At 51.5% G+C, this 19,467-nt stretch overlaps 1 protein-coding gene across 3 annotated transcripts in view; it reads left to right on the plus strand.

The window, feature by feature from the left end:
• Positions 1-18,818, plus strand: part of Zc3h7b (zinc finger CCCH-type containing 7B) — a 48,582-nt gene extending 29,764 nt beyond the window's left edge. For 2 of the 3 annotated variants that reach the window (XM_029469755.1, XM_021182906.2), the window contains 13 exons: positions 533-591; positions 1,270-1,369; positions 1,759-1,920; positions 3,042-3,247; positions 4,798-4,898; positions 5,866-6,047; positions 8,654-8,739; positions 14,479-14,612; positions 14,776-14,881; positions 15,009-15,117; positions 15,326-15,459; positions 15,566-15,729; positions 16,050-18,818. In XM_029469755.1, the coding sequence (XP_029325615.1) occupies positions 533-591; positions 1,270-1,369; positions 1,759-1,920; positions 3,042-3,247; positions 4,798-4,898; positions 5,866-6,047; positions 8,654-8,739; positions 14,479-14,612; positions 14,776-14,881; positions 15,009-15,117; positions 15,326-15,459; positions 15,566-15,729; positions 16,050-16,314 (1,808 nt within the window). In that variant the 3' untranslated portion in view covers positions 16,315-18,818. The remainder of the gene's footprint in view (positions 1-532; positions 592-1,269; positions 1,370-1,758; positions 1,921-3,041; positions 3,248-4,797; positions 4,899-5,865; positions 6,048-8,653; positions 8,740-14,478; positions 14,613-14,775; positions 14,882-15,008; positions 15,118-15,325; positions 15,460-15,565; positions 15,730-16,049) is intronic. The other variant, XM_021182907.1, reaches the window with a different exon arrangement.
• Positions 18,819-19,467: the final 649 nt, after the last annotated feature.

A 19,467-nucleotide genomic window follows, 5' to 3' on the forward strand; every position in this document is an offset into this window, starting at 1 on the left:
GACCTCCAGACTCAGATCCTGTGCAGATCATCCTGATACAAGGTCATGAGCTACAATAGCCCTTCTCTGGGCTGGGAACCAGGGACATAGCCATTGACCAGGCCTTGATAGGGTTGGCTTTTAGAGGTCGGAGATAGACTAGGGCACTCAAGACTAAGGGACCTGTGTGATGGCATAGGTCGACAGGAAGCAGGGTTTCCTTCTGGGGGACCTGATGGCTCAGAGGCATAGAGTCAGTGTGGTAGAGGATCTGGGTCTGGCTGACAGCTAGAGCAGAAGTTCCTCGGGGAGTGTGGGTGAGCTACGGTCTCACTGACCCAACCTTCCACCCATAGACAATAGGAAGTCACAGAAGGCATAATGAGCAAGGGTAAACATGTTGGAGCCTCTTTGCTTCAGGGCTGTTGACCATGAGAATAGGAGAGTGAGCCCATGGAACTTCTCTGAGGTAGAAATTACAGGGGCATCCCAGAAAGGCCCCTCATGCCCTCCGTGCTGGGGACCATAACCCTTGCGTCTTCTCCTTTCCTAGAAGAGACCAGTTCGCAGGACCACCGACCCCCAAGCAGTACTCAGAAGCCAGCCCCCTCGGTGAGTGACTTGAGCGGGGCTCCCAGATCGGACCTCTTATTCATCTGATGGCTATGCGCCCCAGATTGGGGGTGAGCTGAGCTCTCTGTATTGGTGAAATGCTACATTCTTCAAGAGGGGCACCTTCAGAGTGGCCCTTGTGCTGGAGAACACACTTAGGGTACTCCTCATCTCAAGGCTCAGCAGCCATAAGTGATATCGTGTCTCTGCTCTCCACGCTCTGCCTGTTCTGGGTTCAGAAGAGCATTGGACCATAAGTGAGCAGCATGTATGCATACTTCAGCTTAGATACTAGCTGTGTGGGCCCTAGACAATCATTGGCTCTCCCCGAGCCTTTTCTTCTGTCTGTTGATGACCGGGCCACATCCAGGAGAGCAGTAGGTCCTTAAGCAGGCCCACTGCCATTCCTCTGCTTTAATTCAAGGAATCATTCTGGAGCCAAGATGGCTTCTACTCATTGTCCAGGGTTTTCTGAGGCAGGTCATGATGTTTTGGGCTCTTACATTACAATACAAGGCCTGGGAAGATGTAGAAGAGGGTCCTAGGCTACTGTTCGGATACTGGGTAGGACATATTGGAGCAGGGATCAAAAGACACACCTATTCTCACTGCTTTGGCTGACCCCGGCGGTCCTAGGTACCCTCAGGGCCAAACATGGCCAATGTCTTCCCATTGTAGCCGGAGCCCTCAATGCCCAACACCACCCTGCTCATCAAGAACCCTCTGGCTGCCACCCACGAGTTCAAGCAGGCCTGCCAGTTGTGCTACCCCAAAACAGGTAATTCCACTTATGCAGCAGCACCCCTCTGCCCTGGAAATGCCGGGACTCTCAGGCGTGGGGAGACCACATTACTGTGTGTTAGTGGGAAATGCTTGGAGGAAGACGAGGCCCTCCTCTGCAGGAAATGAAGGGGTGGGCCCTGATTGGGACCGGTCTTCTCTCTGCAAAGTGTTGTCTTCACAATCCCAGAAACACTGACTTGGGCAGACTCACCAGTAAGTAGGTCCAGGACTGTTAGGGAAGTCACGTGGTAGGAACGTTCCTGGGAGGGCTTCTCCAAGCCCTCTCTTTCCCCCTGCAAGCACATGCCAGGATGGGGGCTTCAGAGACCCAGATGAGGGCACATGGGTTTTCTGGATTCTCACCCCTGTGTACCCTGCCCACAGGCCCCAGGGCTGGCGACTATACCTACCGTGAGGGCCTCGAGCACAAGTGCAGAAGGGACGTCCTCCTCGGCCGCCTCCGGAGTTCCGAGAACCAGATCTGGAAGCGCATCCGGCCCCGGCCTACCAAAACCAGCTTTGTGGGCTCCTACTACCTGTGCAAAGGTGGGTGGACCACAGTGGAGCTGGCTGGTACCAGCTGGGTCCAGCTCCTCCCAGACCTAATGCAGTGACCGTAGGGGAGATGAGAAAGCTCTGGTGAAGCCCGAGTCCCATAGGAGAGCAAGCATCTCTCTTGACTTTGTCTGAAGACGGAGGTCATTCAGGATATGCTATGGCGCTGGAGCCATCTGGTGGCCTGCACCATCGCATGTGAGGGTCCCACGGTCCGTACAGCCAGGTTCATACCCTGCCGGATTCCAGAAGGGATGGGCAGAGTCCCGGAGAGCACACGGGAAAGGCTTGCAGACCACAGTTGTTTTTAACGAGTACATTCTTTTCCTTGCCCTCACTTCTGCCTCACAGAAATCTGGTCAGTGCCAAACATAGGTTTTTGGTGTGCTTCAGTTCCCCTGAACAGTCATGAAGCACTTCTGTACTTCAGCCCTTCTTTGCGCTTACCCCCAAACATCTGCAAGTGACCTTTTGGTACTTAGCATCCACCCCAGGCTCCTTCGCCCTCTCACCCGCCTCACGGCAACCACCCACACAGTCCTTCCAGACCGTTCAGTGTCCTCCCTGAAGCCCTGTCCATGGCTGGTGGCATGAAGAAGGCCAGTGCATACCCACAGCCACATCTCCACCCTAATTGCTCCTCGGGCACACTCGCACTCCCCCCACCCCCATGACACATGCTCTGCCCTTTGAGCCTGGTGGCCCCTGTTTTGGAAGCCATTCCCTGTACCACTCTCCTACTCCTCTGCAGCTGAGGGTGCAGCCACGCCTCCAGCTCCAGTTCTGTGGCCCATGTTCCCGGTCCTAATCACGCAGTTATTCACCTCCCCAGTGAATAATCCTACAGACTGCCCCTCTTTATATAGCTGTGTGTAGTCTACAAAGGCCTCTGCACGTTGCTTGACCTGCACAGACACTGGGGTCCCGGGGTGGGGGTGGGGTTTGGAGGGTGTTGAGCCTTCCACACTGGGGCCTGGATCCGTCTTGGACATCGGCATTCACCAGTGCTCTGTCCTGGTGGGTTCGCACCCTGCTGACCACAGTGAGATCACAGGGTGCTGTGGGCTGCCTCCCTCACATGGTAGAACGTGTGTCCTATTGCCTCTTTGTAGACATGATTAACAAGCAAGACTGTAAGTACGGGGATAACTGCACCTTCGCCTACCATCAGGAGGAGATCGATGTGTGGACAGAGGAGCGGAAGGGCACACTCAACCGGGACCTGCTCTTTGACCCTCTAGGGGGTGTCAAGCGTGGCAGCCTCACCATTGCCAAGCTCCTGAAGGAGCACCAGGGCATCTTCACCTTCCTCTGTGAGGTACCTGCCTGCCCAGCCCATTCATCAGACCAACATGGTCCCCAGCACAGTCAGGAGCCGTTAGCCCTGGAACCTGGGTGTGGCGAGGTGTGGCTGGAAAATCACCAGTTAGGTCCTGGGGATCATGGTGGAACCCAGATCCTGTCTGGCTTCTCATTTTACAAATGTGAAAGTTGAGGCTAGGAGACAGCAATAACCACCCGGTTTGTTCTTCCCTGGGAGCCCGGAATGTGCAGGATTTAGGTTTTTAATCCATACTTTCTTTTTTTTTTTTTTTGGTTTTTCGAGACAGGGTTTCTCTGTATAGCCCTGGCTGTCCTGGAACTCACTCTGTAGACCAGGCTGGCCTCGAACTCAGAAATCCGCCTGCCTCTGCCTCCCGAGTGCTGGGATTAAAGGCGTACGCCACCACGCCCGGCTATTAATCCATACTTTCTGGGCAGCCCCAGTTCACAGATACTGTCCTGGTTCACTGGTGGTGCTGGGGGTTGAGGTAGGTCTTGCCTGGAGGCCACATGGCCGCGTCAACCTGAGCCACGCACCCCAGAGCCAAAGGCCACCTCCTGCACAGCGCTGGCAATCTTTAGGGCCAAGCCAACTTAGAATCTTGTTCAGTGTTATCCCCGAATCCCATATCGTGGCTATGACAAATTTAGCCTAGCTCAACTGTCTAGAGCAAGATGTCTATGGCTAGCCTTTTCACATCTCCCCCAGCATGTTCCAACCTGACTGTGCCTGCTGTTTCCAGCCTGTGACCCAGCTATGCCGTCACACAGTATCCTCCCAGGTTTCTTCATTCTTTTCCTAGGCCAGTTGTGAGTCTAGTAGCTCTGCGGAGATTTCCTGGCTTTGGGTTCTTTTGTCTTTTCGAGGGGCTATTGAGACAGAGTCTCACTATTTAGTCCTGGCTGGCCTGGACTTTGCTATACAGGCCAGGTTGGCCTTGAACTGACAGAGATCCATCTGCCCCTGCTTCTGAGCACTGGAGTTAAAGGTGTGCGCCACCATGACCACTGGCCTTTCCCAGTCTTGAGAGTACAGTTGGTTCTGTAGATCCTTGAAGGTGGGAACAGTGACATGGTCATCTCTGAGGAGGAGGGGTTGGTGAGGCCCAGTCTACCCTGATCTGCTGACCTGCTGTCTCCCCTAGGGAGGACTTGGCTTGGGGATCATAGCTCATAGCCATAAGACAGGAGCACCTGAACTCTGTTTTCTCTGTGATTGAGCAGCACAGAGAACCCATGGGATAAAGTAGGCTAATGGTCCAGTTTGCAGTTGAGAAAACTGAGGCTCGGGAGCCATGGAGTAACTCCTGCCCTAGGCACCGGAGTTATGTAATCTGAGATAGGAAGGAGGGAGAACTGAGGCCCAAGTTATCTGTGAGCCAGAGACCTGAGGTTCACAGAGCCTGGGTCCTCTTCCACATTCCCCCTACCTAGGGCAGAGTTTACAGGGACCAGATGTCCTTCCCTAGGTGGCCCTTGGGATTCTAGCCCATCCTCTTTCCGGGTGGCCCAGTCAAGGTCCCGGCCCATCTCCTCCCTGAACAGATCTGCTTCGACAGCAAGCCCCGGATCATCAGCAAAGGGACCAAGGACTCTCCATCTGTCTGCTCCAACCTGGCTGCCAAGCACAGCTTTTACAACAACAAGTGAGTCCTGCAGCTGCACAGTGGGTGAGACAAGGGAGGGGAGGTCCCTTGAGGGCAGCTTGTCAGACGAGGAACAACAAGAGACAGAGAATGGTGACACATTCACCTAAAAAGGACAGGAACCATGGTTGTTGAACACTTCCTGTCTTCCAGTCATTGTCTTGGGTATTTAATGGTCTCAGCAGCCCCCTGGGGAGGGAGTTACTGCTCCCATTGTACAGAAGAGAAAGCTGAGGTTTGGGGACAGCTTGGTCAGCAGGCAGATGTGCCCTGCCGATGGCTCTAACCAGCACCTTCCGTTGTCATGGTTTCAGGGTCAACTAGGGCACGGGAGGAGCTGGGTCAGGACGACACCATTACCTTTGCTCTTTCTGGCTCTCTGCCCTGCCCCATCATTTGAGATGGAGTCAGACCCTGGAGTTATACAGCCCTGGGTCCGTATCACAGCCTGGCCAGGGTCTGGTTGTAGGTTGGAGCACTTGTCATTGCAGCCTTGGGTTTCCTCCTCTCTGAAAGTAATGATGTTCCCATCTTGATGGGTGTCATTCAAGGCCACCGAGTTTGCCCACCCAGAGAAAGTGCGTCATTATTACCCCCCTGGGTATAAGACCCGCTCTGGGGCACCAAGCTGGAATTGCCATTTCTACTCATGGGCATTCCCTTCTCCCAACCTGGTGAGGTCTGGCACTATGGGTAGACTGGTGCAAACTGAGCTGGCCCCAGAGCTCTGTGATGGAGCCCAAGCAGAGCAGAGCTGGGACTAAAGTCTTGAGTGTAGGATTGACCTGCCTCCCGTGCTATCCACATTCAGAGATGGGCTAACAGGACAGGAGGTGCCCGGGAGAAAGCTCTGAGAATCGCCTTCCCTCAGACTTGCTTGGCACTGGAAAGGTGGCCCCACTGCAGAGATGGAGGGCAGATGGTGGTGGGGACTGTCAGCATCATGCACGTCCCGTGTGCCCTCCAGGTGCCTGGTGCACATCGTCCGCTCCACCTCTCTCAAGTACTCCAAGATCCGTCAGTTCCAGGAGCACTTCCAGTTTGACGTGTGCCGCCACGAGGTGCGCTATGGTTGCCTGCGCGAGGACAGCTGCCACTTCGCCCATAGTTTCATTGAGCTCAAGGTCTGGTTGCTGCAGCAGTACTCAGGTGAGGGGCAGGCAGAGCCGGTGAAGTAGGCTTGGAATTGGCTGGGAGTGAACAGGCCAGGGCCTGATGGCCACCGAATGGGATCTCAGGTGAGTTCACAAACGGGTGGCTCCTGGGAGAGTCCTGGAGGAGTTTAGTAACCCTGGATGTCACAGACAGAACTCTGCTCACAGGGTGCTGCTAAGTCCAGAATCTGGGTCTCTCCCTGTCTAGACCCTGCCTAGGGAATATGCCAAGATACAGATGGGAAAGCAAGAATGTGTGAGACTCAGAGCCTGGTAGACTCCGCCCCTGGCCCTACAACTCCGCCTAGCAACTCACCTGCTGCCCGAGTAACGACCGATAGGCATCTTTCTTTCCTTGAGCCACCTTCTGTTGGTCCAGCGAGTGGATTTACGGATGCGCACACATCCATCCTTCTAACTGCTTTAGTGAGCACCCTCTCTGTGTCCGCGCATCCAGCCTTGCACTAAGCAAAGTCCTCACTTTGAGGACTTAATGGAGCAAGACAAGCAATGTACTAGCAAGAAGTGAGTCCTAGGTTCTGTTGTGGTGCCAGGGTAAGATATGACATATGACAGTCAGCGTCCAGTCCACAGAGACTTACAGTCGATAGTGTTTTAACTTTAGGTGTGTATCACATTTCCAGTCAGGTGGTGAGAATGGGCCTGTCTAGGGAAGGCCAGGGAATGACTGCTCCAGGAAGCAAAGGACTTGAGGCAGGGGATTATCCCTGGGGGTAAAGCACTGAGACCCGTGAGATGGTTGTGACCCAAGGTCATCAGGGTCCCAGTTTGTGGGAGTCTCTTGGCCTTAAGAAGAAATATAGTCAGGGGGCTGGAGAGATGGCTCAGCGGTTAAGAGCATGCTTAAGACTGCTCTTCCAGAGGTCCTGAGTTTAATTCCCAGCAACCACATGGTGGCTCACAACCATCTGTAATGGGATCTGACGCCCTCTTCTGGTGTGTCTGAAGAGAGCAATGGTGAACTCATATACATAAAATAAATAAATCTAAAATAAATAAATAAACTATTAAAACTTACAAAAAGAAATACAGTCATGAGCCAGGCATAGTGGCACACACCTTTAATCCCAGCACTTGGGAGGCAGAGGCAGGCGGATTTCAGCCTGGTCTACAAAGTGAGTTCCAGGACAGCCAGGGCTACACAGAGAAACCCTGTCTTGAAAAACCAAAAAAAAAAAAAAGAAAGAAAAGAAATATAGTTATATGCTGTAAAGTGATGTTCTAGTCAATCATGGGCCAAAGAAGAGTGTTTATATTATAATGGGCTGGAGTGTGCAATGAATTATAATGAATGAACGGCACTGTTGCTTGTTCGTGGATTTGCTCCACTGAACCTTTATTGTTAGGGAGTGACCCTAGTTTATGACCGAGATGACTCAGAGGTAAAGATGCTGAGCCCTGTGATCCCCAGGACACACATGGCAGAAAGAGAAAACTAACCCCGGAGTTGTCCTCTGACCGTCACACACCCACCTGAGCCACAGACACAAAATAAACCAACATGGTAAGAAGATAGCTTGTAAAAGCCTGCCCTATGATGCTGGCAGCAGCTTCAGCCTCTGTTCCCAGCATTTCAGACTACCGCGCATCTCAGAGCAAAATCTAGACAACAGTTTCCAAGCTGTGCTGGATGCTGGGTAGAAAACCTGGAACAAAGGCAGGAGTGGAAACATCAGGGGACATGCAGGTTACACCACGTGGTGGCAGTAGAGGTGGCAGAAGCGGTCACATTCTAGGTATACTTTCATGGTGGAACCAGCAAGGTTGTTGATGGACCAGATGTGCGGTTATATTAAGGTCAAGCTGTCAGGGTGCCTAGTGGAATAGGGGTCTGTGTTCTGACAAGAGGCTGTGTGTAGGACAAGCATGTTTGAAGGGGCTAATACCAGGGTTCTGTGTGGGATGTGGGTTCCAAATTGTCTCTTGGACTTGAAGTAGAGGTGTCGATGAGTGGGCAGTCAGATGTGACAAGTGGTAAGTCCAAAGGGAGATGTGGACTGTGGATCTACATTTGGGGGTCATCAGCAAGAACCTGATGTCAAGTGTGGTATGCGCCCTGGGTAAGCAACAAATGGAGAGTGGCCACAGCAGAGCCAGAGCCACGGACTGACTGGACAGCTGAGGCACTAGAAAGGGAAGAGGCGCTGCAGGGAGAGAGGCTTCAGGAGGCTGCGCTGAGCTGGGTCTGGAAGGCCAGGAAGGATCTGACTGCTGCTCTGGGGCCATCATGCTGGGACATTTGCCCTTTGGGGATTGGCAGTGAAGAGCCATGTACCTGATACCTTGGTAAGCCCTAAAGACCCGGGAGGGGCCTTGGGCTACCCAGCAGGATCCTGCTTGAGTCTTCAATGAGAAAAGCCGGGGTTCTAAAAATGGAACACTGGCTTGGGAATCAAGGAGCTTTCTTCCTGTGTTACGGATGGACAAACTGGCCCAGAGAGGACAGTGCACTCTCTGTGTCCTGATTCTTTCTGTGGCCAGGACTGGCCAGGTAGGACTCCTTGGCTTGGGACACATCCCAGCATCCCATGGGTGCTGTGTCTCATCCTTTGGCAAGAGCTGTGTTTTCTCCCCTCCCAGGAATGACCCATGAAGACATCGTTCAGGAATCCAAGAAATACTGGCAACAGATGGAAGCCCACGCAGGGAAGGCCAGCAGCGGCTTGGTAAGGCCCGGGATTGGCACGGGGTCAGGGCGGGCACCACAGGCGCTGTCCATCTCCTTTGACTGGGACATATGAACCTGCCAGATGCACTCTTCCCTGTATCTCTAGAGTTCACATTTTACTACTTGCTTGGTCATCAGTGAGTGAGTGTCTTTTTCCTATGTGCAGGTGTACATTTTTTGTATACAAATATACATTTATATACACAGCTATGCACACTGGTTTTGGGGGGCGTTTCTGTTTTGAACCATCTGGGAGTGAGCTCGGATAGATGTCCTCTCACCTCTGACCACTTTTAAAAGGGGTGATCTGAGGTTGGAGAGATGGCTCAGCAGTTAAGAGAACCCATATTTGATTACCAGCACCCACGTGGTGGCTCAGAACATCTCTAACTCTAGTCCTAGGGAATCCAGTATCCTCTTCTGGCCTCTGTGGGCACTACACACTTGGTGCACAAAAGATATACATGTAAACAAAACACCCATAACACACAAAATAATAATTAAAAAAACTGTAATGAGGGTACTTTTTTTATATATATATACCCAAACACTAGAAAATTAATAGAAAGTACCATTCAGATTCTATGACTTGTCCCCTAAATTCTAGGTGACACACAGTTCCATTGACAAAGTTATTTTTTTCTCCACAGTAATTAGTAATGGCTTCCTGGATCAATAGGGCATGATGGCACATGCCTGTCATCCCAGTACTTGGGAGGTGAGGCAGGAGAATTAGGATTGAAAGCCAGCCTCAGCTACTTTGTGAGTTTGAAGCTAGCTTGGGCTATGTGAGAGACTCTCTAACCTGCTACCCTGCTCCTCAGGAAAGTCTCCAAGGAGATTCCTTGAGCCCACGTGACTATCTGTGAGGGCTCAGAGTGGTACCCACTGGCAGTTCTGTTTCTCTCGTGTTCTTCACTGTGGTCTGTCTGTATGAGCCATGACATTGGGGCATCCCCTGACATGGCACTATGCGTGTGCCATACTGTACCATTCGTACTCTCCAGTGCCCCTTAGATTTATCATGTAGCCCTGCTCACCATTTACAGCATGGGTGTGAGGCTTACAGGGTTGACCCTGGCTTCAGGGTGTCGAGTCTGCTGTGTTTTATACCCTGATGCTCATAACACCTTGGGCTTCAAGATCATTGTAACTGTAGATGACAAGGAGACACTGGCTTAGAGATGCTAGGAGCCAGTGAGTAAAGCACAGCCACGAAAGATCGACCTGTTTCCCAGACCAGACCATTGCCAACTTGAAGGAAGCCTGGGCTTCTGAACTCCTTATGGGGCCAGGATAGAGTGGGGGTTGGGAGGGGGAAATCCAAGCTGAGAGGAGGAGCCATGAGGGTTACTTGATCCTTGGGCCTCCCCTTTCTCCATCTCTATATCCTGTGTGGGCCTAGGCATGGGGTCCTTGCCTGCTTACTATCCTGAGAGTAAAATCAGTAGGTCTGTGAAGGCAAGGGGATGCCAGGGCAGACGCTGCTTGGGTCTAGTGCCTCTGGCTTACCTGTGAGGAGTAAGAAATTGCTCAGAGCTATCTCTGCTCAGTCAGATGGGAATGACCCCTGCACTGGGCAGTGCTGGCCACTATTCTGAGGGGAGCTGGCAGGAGACACATCACCCGCTAGCCTGGAGAAGCCGCAAGTTGCAGTCTCACACCCAAGGCCAATGGGCAGTAACAAAAGAACATGTTAGCCAAGGTCACCTCCCACTCCCCAAAGTGAAGGCTGGGGCAAAAGATATGGAAGACTCGTAGGAAAGGAGCCTCCGAGACGAGCTGCACATTGTCCTTGGGGATGGTCTCGAGACCAAGGCTGTCTGTCTGTCCTGCTGCCAAAGGCCAACTTTCCCACCTTTGAACTTCTGCTGTCTATAGACTGGGCCCTCAAAACTGGTTGATCAGATGGGGTACTTTAACCACTGAAGGTAGCAGCTTTGTCGCAGGGGAGCTCCAGGAGAGCCCCTGCAGCCTGAGCGGAGTGAGTGTGTGTGAGATGCGCAAACATGTGCAGGCCAGAGGAGGCACCCGTCCCCCCAGGGTCCCCTCTACCACTCTGCCTTTTTCCTTTGGAGGCGAAGTCTCTTGCTGACCCTACAGCTTGCACTTTCTTGCTAGTCTAGTCCCAGCACAGTCTTGTCGCTGATCCGCTCAGTGCTGTGTGCAGGGCCACACCTGGACCTTATGTGGGTGCTGGGATCTAAGCCGTGGTCTTTGATTTTTGCAGCAAGCACTCTTACCTGCAGAGCCATCCGTCCAGCCCCTGAGCTGAATTTTGCCTTTTTTAAAAAAAAAAGATTTATTTATTTTATGTATATGAGTACACTGTAGTTGTTTCCAGACACACCAGAAGAGGGCATTGGATCCCATTACAGATGGTTGTGAGTCACCATGTGGTTGCTGGGAATTGAACTCAGGACCTCTGGAAGAGCAGTCAGTGCTCTTAACCACTGAGCCACCTCTACAGCCCTTTGAGCTGAATTTTGAAAGACATTTTTTTTTAGGATAAGTTACAGGAAGAATACAGGATAAGTTACAGGAGTCCAGGTAGAGAAGACAGTGTGCCGCGTAGGGTGCTATACCTCAGGACTGCCCTTGGAACCTCTCCATTTCTCACCTGAGTAGTTTACATGTGTCACAGACATGTAAGTATGTGAGATGGGCATATAATCAGAATTTTGTTGTTTTGAGTTGGTTCTCACTATGTAGTCCAGGATTTCCTGGGATTTACTTTGTAACCCATGCTGGTCTCTTATGGCAATCCTCCTGCCTTAGCTTCCTAAGTAATGGGATTACCCACATAAGCTACCACATCTGGCTATATATCACACTGCTAAAGATGGGTCATACATTTTTTAAAATAATTCCTTGGAAAATAATAATTCTTTGGTATACATATAATTTTATTGTTTATTAAATTGTTTATTAATCAAATGTTAGTGAGATTAACAAATTAAGTCTTGGTGGAATAGTTCTTTACAGGATGTAGAGGCAACACTTCTTGGAATTGATCAGAATTTTGTTTTTATGGTTAACAAATTCAAAATGCTGACACTACTTTGCATAAACGTGTAGCACAAAGGGACAGAGGTGTGTTTAGAACTTTATTGGGAATTCAATACTAACTCCACACTAAAATTCATGTTATAAAACGACTCAGCCGTGAGAAGAGCTCGCCGAAGCTCATGAGTGTGCCTGCTGGTGGGGCTGTGGCTGTGTTCTGCTGCCCCTGGCTCCGTAGCTCCTTGCTGCTGTTCTGTCTCTGCTGCAGCAGAGAAGACAAGATAAAAGAGTCTGAGGAGTCAGATGACAGAGGATTTGATGTGCTTGATTAAATTTCTGCTCCCCTACAAATAGAGCCTTTTTATGTATCTTGGGGAGGAAAAAAAGTGCTCGCTGAATCAGGGGTAGTGGCACACGCCTTTAACCTTGGCACTCCGGAGATAGAGGCAGGCAGATCTCAGGATTCAAGGCCAGCCTGGTCTACAGAGCTAGTTCCAAGATAGCCAGTGTTACACAGAGAAGCCTTGTGTGGGGGTGGGGGGGGAGTACTTGATGATTTTGCAGACAACTCATGTTTGGTGCCCAGTACTCACATCAGGCAGCTCACAGTAGTCTGTAACAGCAGTTCCAGAGGATCTGCTGCCTCCTGCCTTCCATGGATACCTGCGTTCACACAGTCTCATAAACTACAGAAGAATGAGCAACTCAACAGCAATAGCTTTAAAACTAACTCTCTCTCTCTCTCTCTCTCTCTCTCTCTCTCTCTCTCTCTCTCTCTCTCTCCTTTACTGCTGTGTTGAAACAGCACAACCGAAGCACTGTGGGGAGGGAAGGGTGTATTTGGTTTATATATCCCAAAACAGTCCACTGACTTGGGAAAGCCAAGGCAGGAACTCAAACAGGGCAAAAATCTAGAGGCAGGAGCTGATGGAGAGGCCATGGAGGGATGGATGCTGCTTACTGGCTTGTTCCTCATGGCTTGATCATGATCAGCCTGCTTTCTTCTAGAACACAGGACCACCAGCCCTAGGATGGCACCACCCACAGTGCGCTGGGCCCTTGTCTATCCATCACTAATTAAGAAAATGCTCTCCAGGTTTGCCTACAGCATGATCTTAGGGAGACATTTTCTTAATTGAGATTCCTTCCTCTCAGATGATTCTAGCTTGTGTCAAGTTGACAAAACCAGCCAGCACAGCCTCTAACTCACAGAGATCTATCTTCCTCCATTGCCCTCTGTGCTGGGATATGTCACCACACCACACTTTAAAAAAAAAATGCTTATAAGCGGGGCAGTGGTGATACATGCCTTTAATCACAGCACTTGGGAGGCAGAGGCAGGCAGATTTCTGAGTTCAAGGCCAGCCTGGTCTATAGAGTGAGTTCCAGGACAGCCAGAGCTATACAGAGAAACCCTGTTTTCGAAAAAACAGGAAAAAAAATGTTTGTGCGTATGACTGTTTTGCTTTCATGCGTGTATTTGTAGCACATGCGTTCCTATTGCCACAGACGTCAGAAGAGGGGAACTAGAGTTATGGATGGTTGTAATCCACCATGTGGGTGCTGGGAACCAGCCAAAGTCTTCTCTACGAACAAGGGCTCTCAGCCACTGAGCCATCTCTTTAGCCTCAAACGCTACTTTTAGAAATCAAACATTCTAATAGCGTAACCCAAAGATACACTACTTTAGTATTTACCTGCTGAGATAGAAGAGTAGGAAAATATTTAAAGCCTTTGTTTTCTGTGGACCACTATTCTTCTAAAGCCCAGGGAGTCAGTAAGAACACTGCAATTCACCAGATACAACAGTCTGGAATCTGAGCCTCAGTAGGCAGTGTTTCTGGGTGTTACAGGGTGTGACACAGTGCAGTGTGTGCATACCAGGTACTTAGAACCAAGGGTTTGGTTAACTAACATGATGCAGTGTTTGGAAGTGCTGCCAGACACACCTCTAATTCCTTGCATGTCTGATGTTAAATTGATTTCTGCTTGTTGTATATTCAGAAGGTTTTGGTATTGCCAAATTTTCCAAGCTCCCAAATTCAGCTATCTGACTTTTATGGGTTGTGACCACAGTTCGAGGAGCTGTAGAGATTAAGAGCACATGCTGTTGTTTCAGAGGCCCTGAGTTTGACTCCCAGCATGTCAGCAGCCTGTAATCATAGCTCCAGGGGTATCTAACCAAAGGTTCTGGTCTCCAAGAGCACCCACACACATGTGCGTGCGCACACGCACACACATACACACACACACATAAACACACACACTTAGTTTAAGAATAAAATAGACTGAGATTGTAGCTTGAGCCTTGTGCCAACACTCAGGAAACAATCTCTCTGACAGATCTCTGTGAGTTCAAGGCCAGCTTGGTCTCTATAGCAAGTTCTAGCCAGGGATGCATAGTGAGACCCTTTCTAAAAATAAATACAATAAATTTAAAGTGCATTTTTAACAAGAGAAGCTGTTCTATACAGTGGTTGCACAAACCAGACCTGTAAAAGAGTAAAGGTGAGTGAAGACCAGCCGGAGAGGGCAGGGGTTCAGGAGCCCCTCTCCACAGCTGGCTCCCCTAGTCAGAAGTCATAGATAGGGCCTTAGCTGGGAGTTCACTGCCTGTCAGTAAAACTGGGCAGTAGAATAGGCAGTGTAAGACTGAGTGATCCTAGGACTCCCAGAGGCCTAAAGCCTGGTGGCTACAGTTTGACCAACCCACTCCCCTATCTTCCCACAGGGTACCCCAAGGACACATGGACCCAGCACTTTTGACCTGCAGATGAAGTTTGTGTGCGGTCAGTGTTGGAGGAATGGGCAGGTGGTAGAGCCAGACAAGGACCTCAAGTACTGCAGTGCCAAGGCCCGGCATTGGTAAGCAGGCACACTGCGGGTGCTCGGGCAGCATGGGGCATTGCCAGAGCCACGTGAGGGAGGAGGCCAAGACTTAGGAGACCTGAGCTCTGGAGGAAAAAGCCTCATAACCCCGAGGCTTCCTCTCTGACTCTCTGTAATGACTCCTATTTCTGGCCTACAGCTGGACCAAGGAGAGGCGGGTCCTTCTGGTGATGTCCAAGGCCAAGAGGAAATGGGTGTCCGTGAGGCCGCTGCCATCCATTAGAAACTTCCCACAGCAATATGACGTGAGTACTTGTGGGAGAGGGGAGGATACAAGAGGTGGTGGGCCCTGAAAGGCTCTGAACTGGCCAACACTAGGACACAGCCCTGTGGGACTTACTGATCAGCAGGCTTCCTCTTGCCCACCCACAGCTCTGTATTCATGCCCAGAACGGCCGCAAATGCCAGTATGTGGGGAACTGCTCCTTCGCACACAGCCCTGAGGAGAGGGACATGTGGACCTTCATGAAGGAGAACAAGAGTGAGTGGCAGGCTTGTCCTGTGTTCCTGTATCTGTATCGCCACATTGCTAATCTCTAGAACACACTCTGGGCTTCCTGGGCGTGATTAGTCCCTCGGGCCGAGCTATACAGTAGCAGAGCTTAAGGTTTCTGTGCCCCTCGAGTCCAGCAGGGATCAGAGGTAGAGTGGATGGGGAATCCCTCACCAAGCACTCTGTCCCTGCCCAGTCCTGGATATGCAACAGACCTATGACATGTGGCTGAAGAAACACAACCCGGGGAAGCCAGGAGAAGGGACCCCCATTAGCTCTCGGGAAGGAGAGAAGCAGATCCAGATGCCCACAGACTATGCTGACATCATGGTAAGCCCTGCCCCGACCCGGAGCTAGGGCCAATGGGGAGGGCCTCCTGGAGGGGCTGAGAGGGGCAGAGGCCTGGGAGCAGGCACCCACCACGCTGTGCACGCAGATGGGCTACCACTGCTGGCTCTGCGGCAAGAACAGCAACAGCAAGAAACAGTGGCAGCAACACATTCAGTCTGAGAAGCACAAGGAGAAGGTCTTCACTTCCGACAGCGACGCCAGCGGCTGGGCCTACCGCTTCCCCATGGGCGAGTTCCGACTCTGCGACAGGTGCTGAGGGCCGTGTGACACGGGGCACAGGGGCAAGGGAGGGCAGGGAGCAGGTGGGCCTGAGGACAAGGGCGTTGGGCCCAGCTCCGTCTCTTGACTTGGTGTCTCTTAGAGATGAGTGCAGTCCTGGGGGGTGGGCAGGATGGAGGGGTGGGTTCAGGCCTCTCTCTAGCCCTCCTCCACAGCACTGGATCAGATCCTAGAGAGTGCTGCTTTGTCGGGTTCGCTGAGCCAGGACCAGAACTGTCTGGGGAGAAGCATATTTTAGGAAGATGGAAAGAGGCATAGAGTGCAGGCAGTGAGCCTTCTGCCCCCCACAGGCTCCAGAAGGGCAAGGCCTGCCCAGACGGGGACAAGTGCCGTTGTGCCCATGGACAAGAAGAACTCAACGAGTGGCTGGACCGGCGTGAGGTGCTGAAGCAAAAGCTTGCCAAGGCCCGCAAGGACATGCTTCTGTGTCCACGGGATGATGACTTCGGCAAATACAACTTCCTGCTGCAAGAGGATGGGGACACCACTGGTGTCACCCCAGATGCCCCTGTTGCTGCAACTGCTACTGCTGCCACCACCACCACTGGGGAGTAGGGCCAGGTCTCAGCTATGGCAAAGTCTTGGGGTCGGGGGTGGGTTGGGGGCAGGGGACTACCCCATCAGGCAGCCCCCAGTCCGCTGGGTCCCTGTCCATCCTTTCCACCCCCAGTACCCCAGGTGTGTATACCCAGGTCATACACTGCAACCCCAAGTGGTCCCAGGATCCTTGTCCTGTCAAAATGGGGGCAGACCCTCCCCAATTCTAGTTCTCCTGGTTGGAGAGGGAGGGGCCTGGCCAGCTTCAGCCTACAGCTTTAAATTCTGTCTGCTCCTAAATGGGTCCAAAGCTCAGTGCTGGGGAGCCTGGGGTCCCCACTTGGATGTGCAGCAGGAGGCCCTTTTCCTTCTCTACCTTCCTCTTCTCCCTTTCCCTGGGGCCAGATCAGGACCCAGCAGAGGGCAGGAGGCCCTGCCTAGCTTAAAGTATAGTCATGAGATGGAGTCGGGAGCACTATACCGGTCACTTACCGCCTGGGGCCTCGGTTTCCTGATCTGCGAGAGGGGCAAGGGCTAAGGCAGATGATAATCTGAAGCTAGAGTAAACAGTCTAGGTGCTCCTAACAACCACCCCCTGCCCGGGCCTCTCCTTTCTGAGCCACAGTTGTAGACCGTACCTCAGCCTTGGAGTCAACACAGCCCACAGCCCATTTTACAGAAACCAAAAACTGAGTTCTAGCAGGAGGAGTGGTTTGCCCAGGGTCTTTAGCCCTCTCTGGTACAGAACTGGGATGTGAACATTGGTCAGAGACCCCACCCATTAGTAGCTGGAGCCTCTGGGCTCCTCAGTCCCATGCAACATCCCTGGGACCTGGGGAAGGGATGCTGAGACACGAGCAGGTCTTCTTAGCTCCATGTTGGGAGATGTTGGGGTAAGCAATGGAGGCTATATCCTCAAGAGCTGTCACAGACAAGTGGCAGAATACAGGCACCATGAGCTCAGGTTCTGACAAGGTGCAAAGCGTGGGGAGGCTCTGAGGAATATGAAGAGTGGGAAGGCGGCCTAGGCTCCATGGGCCACTATGAGAAATAGCCTCTCTTTCCCGGGAACCCTCTGTGGTCCTCTCTAAAAGACCCAGATATACTGTTATGGCCATCTATCCCAGCGCCATCCACCCTATGCTCAACCCTGCTGGCTGACTAGGACCCCAGCGGACCTCTCCCCCCTCCCCAAGCCCATGTCCCCTTTTACCAAGGCCTCTTTTATCTTCTGAAGTATGTCTGCACCTTTCCCCCACCCCCACAGATAGACACAGCCTCCCCTGGCTACCCAAGACATTCCAGAATGCTCCACCCTATTGGCACAAGAAGTGGGGCACCCCCCCCAAGAAGGAACCAGAAACTAAGGCTATCAAGGAGTGAGATAGAATGAATAGACACTCCTATTTCTCCTCCAGCCAGGGTTGCTAGAGCTCAAGGGCACAGTGATAGGCACCTGGGCATAAAGGACCCACCCACCCCTCATCCTGCCACTGCCCAACCTTCTCCTGATAACCATGGCATGCACCGTCTCCTCTCCCCTGCCCCTCTTCCGTGACCCCAGCTGGCTAGCACTGCAGAGTTTGGCTGCTGGCAGTGTGGCTGGAGGGGAGGTGAGACCACATCTAAGGTGGGGGCCATGGCCGTGAATGTGGATGACACTTGTTCTCCTGACCCGTGGTGTTGCAGTCTGTTGTCACCAGCCTTGTTTTAGTGTGTATATATGTCGCCCCTGTGATGCATATATACACAGGTATTAAATATATCGCTCTATATAATATTATATATGTGTGTGGTATCCAAGGAATCTCTTCTATTGAGGGCTAAAGATAAAGAATTTGGCACACACACAAAAAAATGCAGACATCCTTGTGAGTTTTGAGTGCTTATGGGGTCATCTGGTTATTTAGGGCATTGAGACCAGAGCCGTGGCTCAGATGATTGGGGCAAAAAGGGCAGGGTGGCCCACGCCTGCTCTGACTGCTAGCTTCCCACAGATCCATGTCTAGAATACCAGTGTGCTCAGGAAAAGGAAGTCATTTAGTGTTTGTTTCCCACCAAAGAAGGATGAATCCAGGGTTTTTCTGCTGTTTGTCTGTCTAGGGGTCCCTGAGATCTGGGCTCCCTTACATTCTAGACCTATGTCCCCCCACATGGAAGAGAAGAGAAGAATGATAGGGATGACCTGGGGGGGGACAACAAAACATCTTAAATGATGACTAGAGTTAATCAGATGTGACCCCTCTAGGGCCCCTGGTTGAAAGGCTCAGGGTTGAAGCAGGGCCTAGGAGCAAGAACAAGATTGCACAGTAGACATGGAGTGAGGGTAGTGGGAGGGATGCTGCATTTCTCAGCTGGGCAGTAATCAATCTAATGGTCCTTTAAAAATGTCTGTATTAAAATTTAAGAATACCACACTTTAATATTAAATATCATAAGGTCTAGTATCTTGATAATAATGTAGATGTTTTAATAACAATTTTTGTCCTTCTTAAAATAAAATGAGAGAAATTTGCTTCTTTTAGCCTTTGTTCTATAGAATATCCGTGTGCACTATGACTCTTGTCCCCCAGGTGTCACTCCTGTTCCTCCCCAACGACTGCATGGATTCAGGGGACCAGGGCTCCTGGGACAGAGCTAGCCCCAGCTGGCTGTGCCTGGGGCAGACATCCCAGGGGTTGAGAGGCAATATCCCTGTGTACACATGGAGACCCAGCTGACCCAGCTCAGCAGCACTTCCACAGCAAGGACAAGCTGTGCTCCGTACAAGTGGCCCTGCAAGGCACTCTCTGTCTGGCAGCTTCCTCACAGCTGCCTGTCTGCTCACAGCGCTTTCTGTGGGACTGCCCGTGCCTCTTGCTTCTACCATCATGTGCCGCTCTGCATTCTGGGCCATTTTGGGGCACGGGCTGTCCAGGAAGGTAAGGGGTCACGCCAGGCTTTACAATGTGATCTAGACTGCAACCTTGATCCTCTGAGCCCTAGGGAGACCCAAGGTTATATAGGAAAGATTTGTCAACTTTTTAAAAAACTCTTTGAGACAAGTCTTAATATGTAGCAGTGGATGATACCAGCTTTGAATGTTTGTCCCTGCCTGTTTTCCTGAATGCTGGGGTTATAGACCTGTGTTACCACACCCAACAGTTTTCTCAACTTTCAAAGAGGACTGGG

Source organism: Mus caroli, chromosome 15 (assembly GCF_900094665.2).
Source record: "Mus caroli chromosome 15, CAROLI_EIJ_v1.1, whole genome shotgun sequence".
In the NCBI taxonomy this organism is placed as follows: Eukaryota; Metazoa; Chordata; class Mammalia; order Rodentia; family Muridae; genus Mus; species Mus caroli.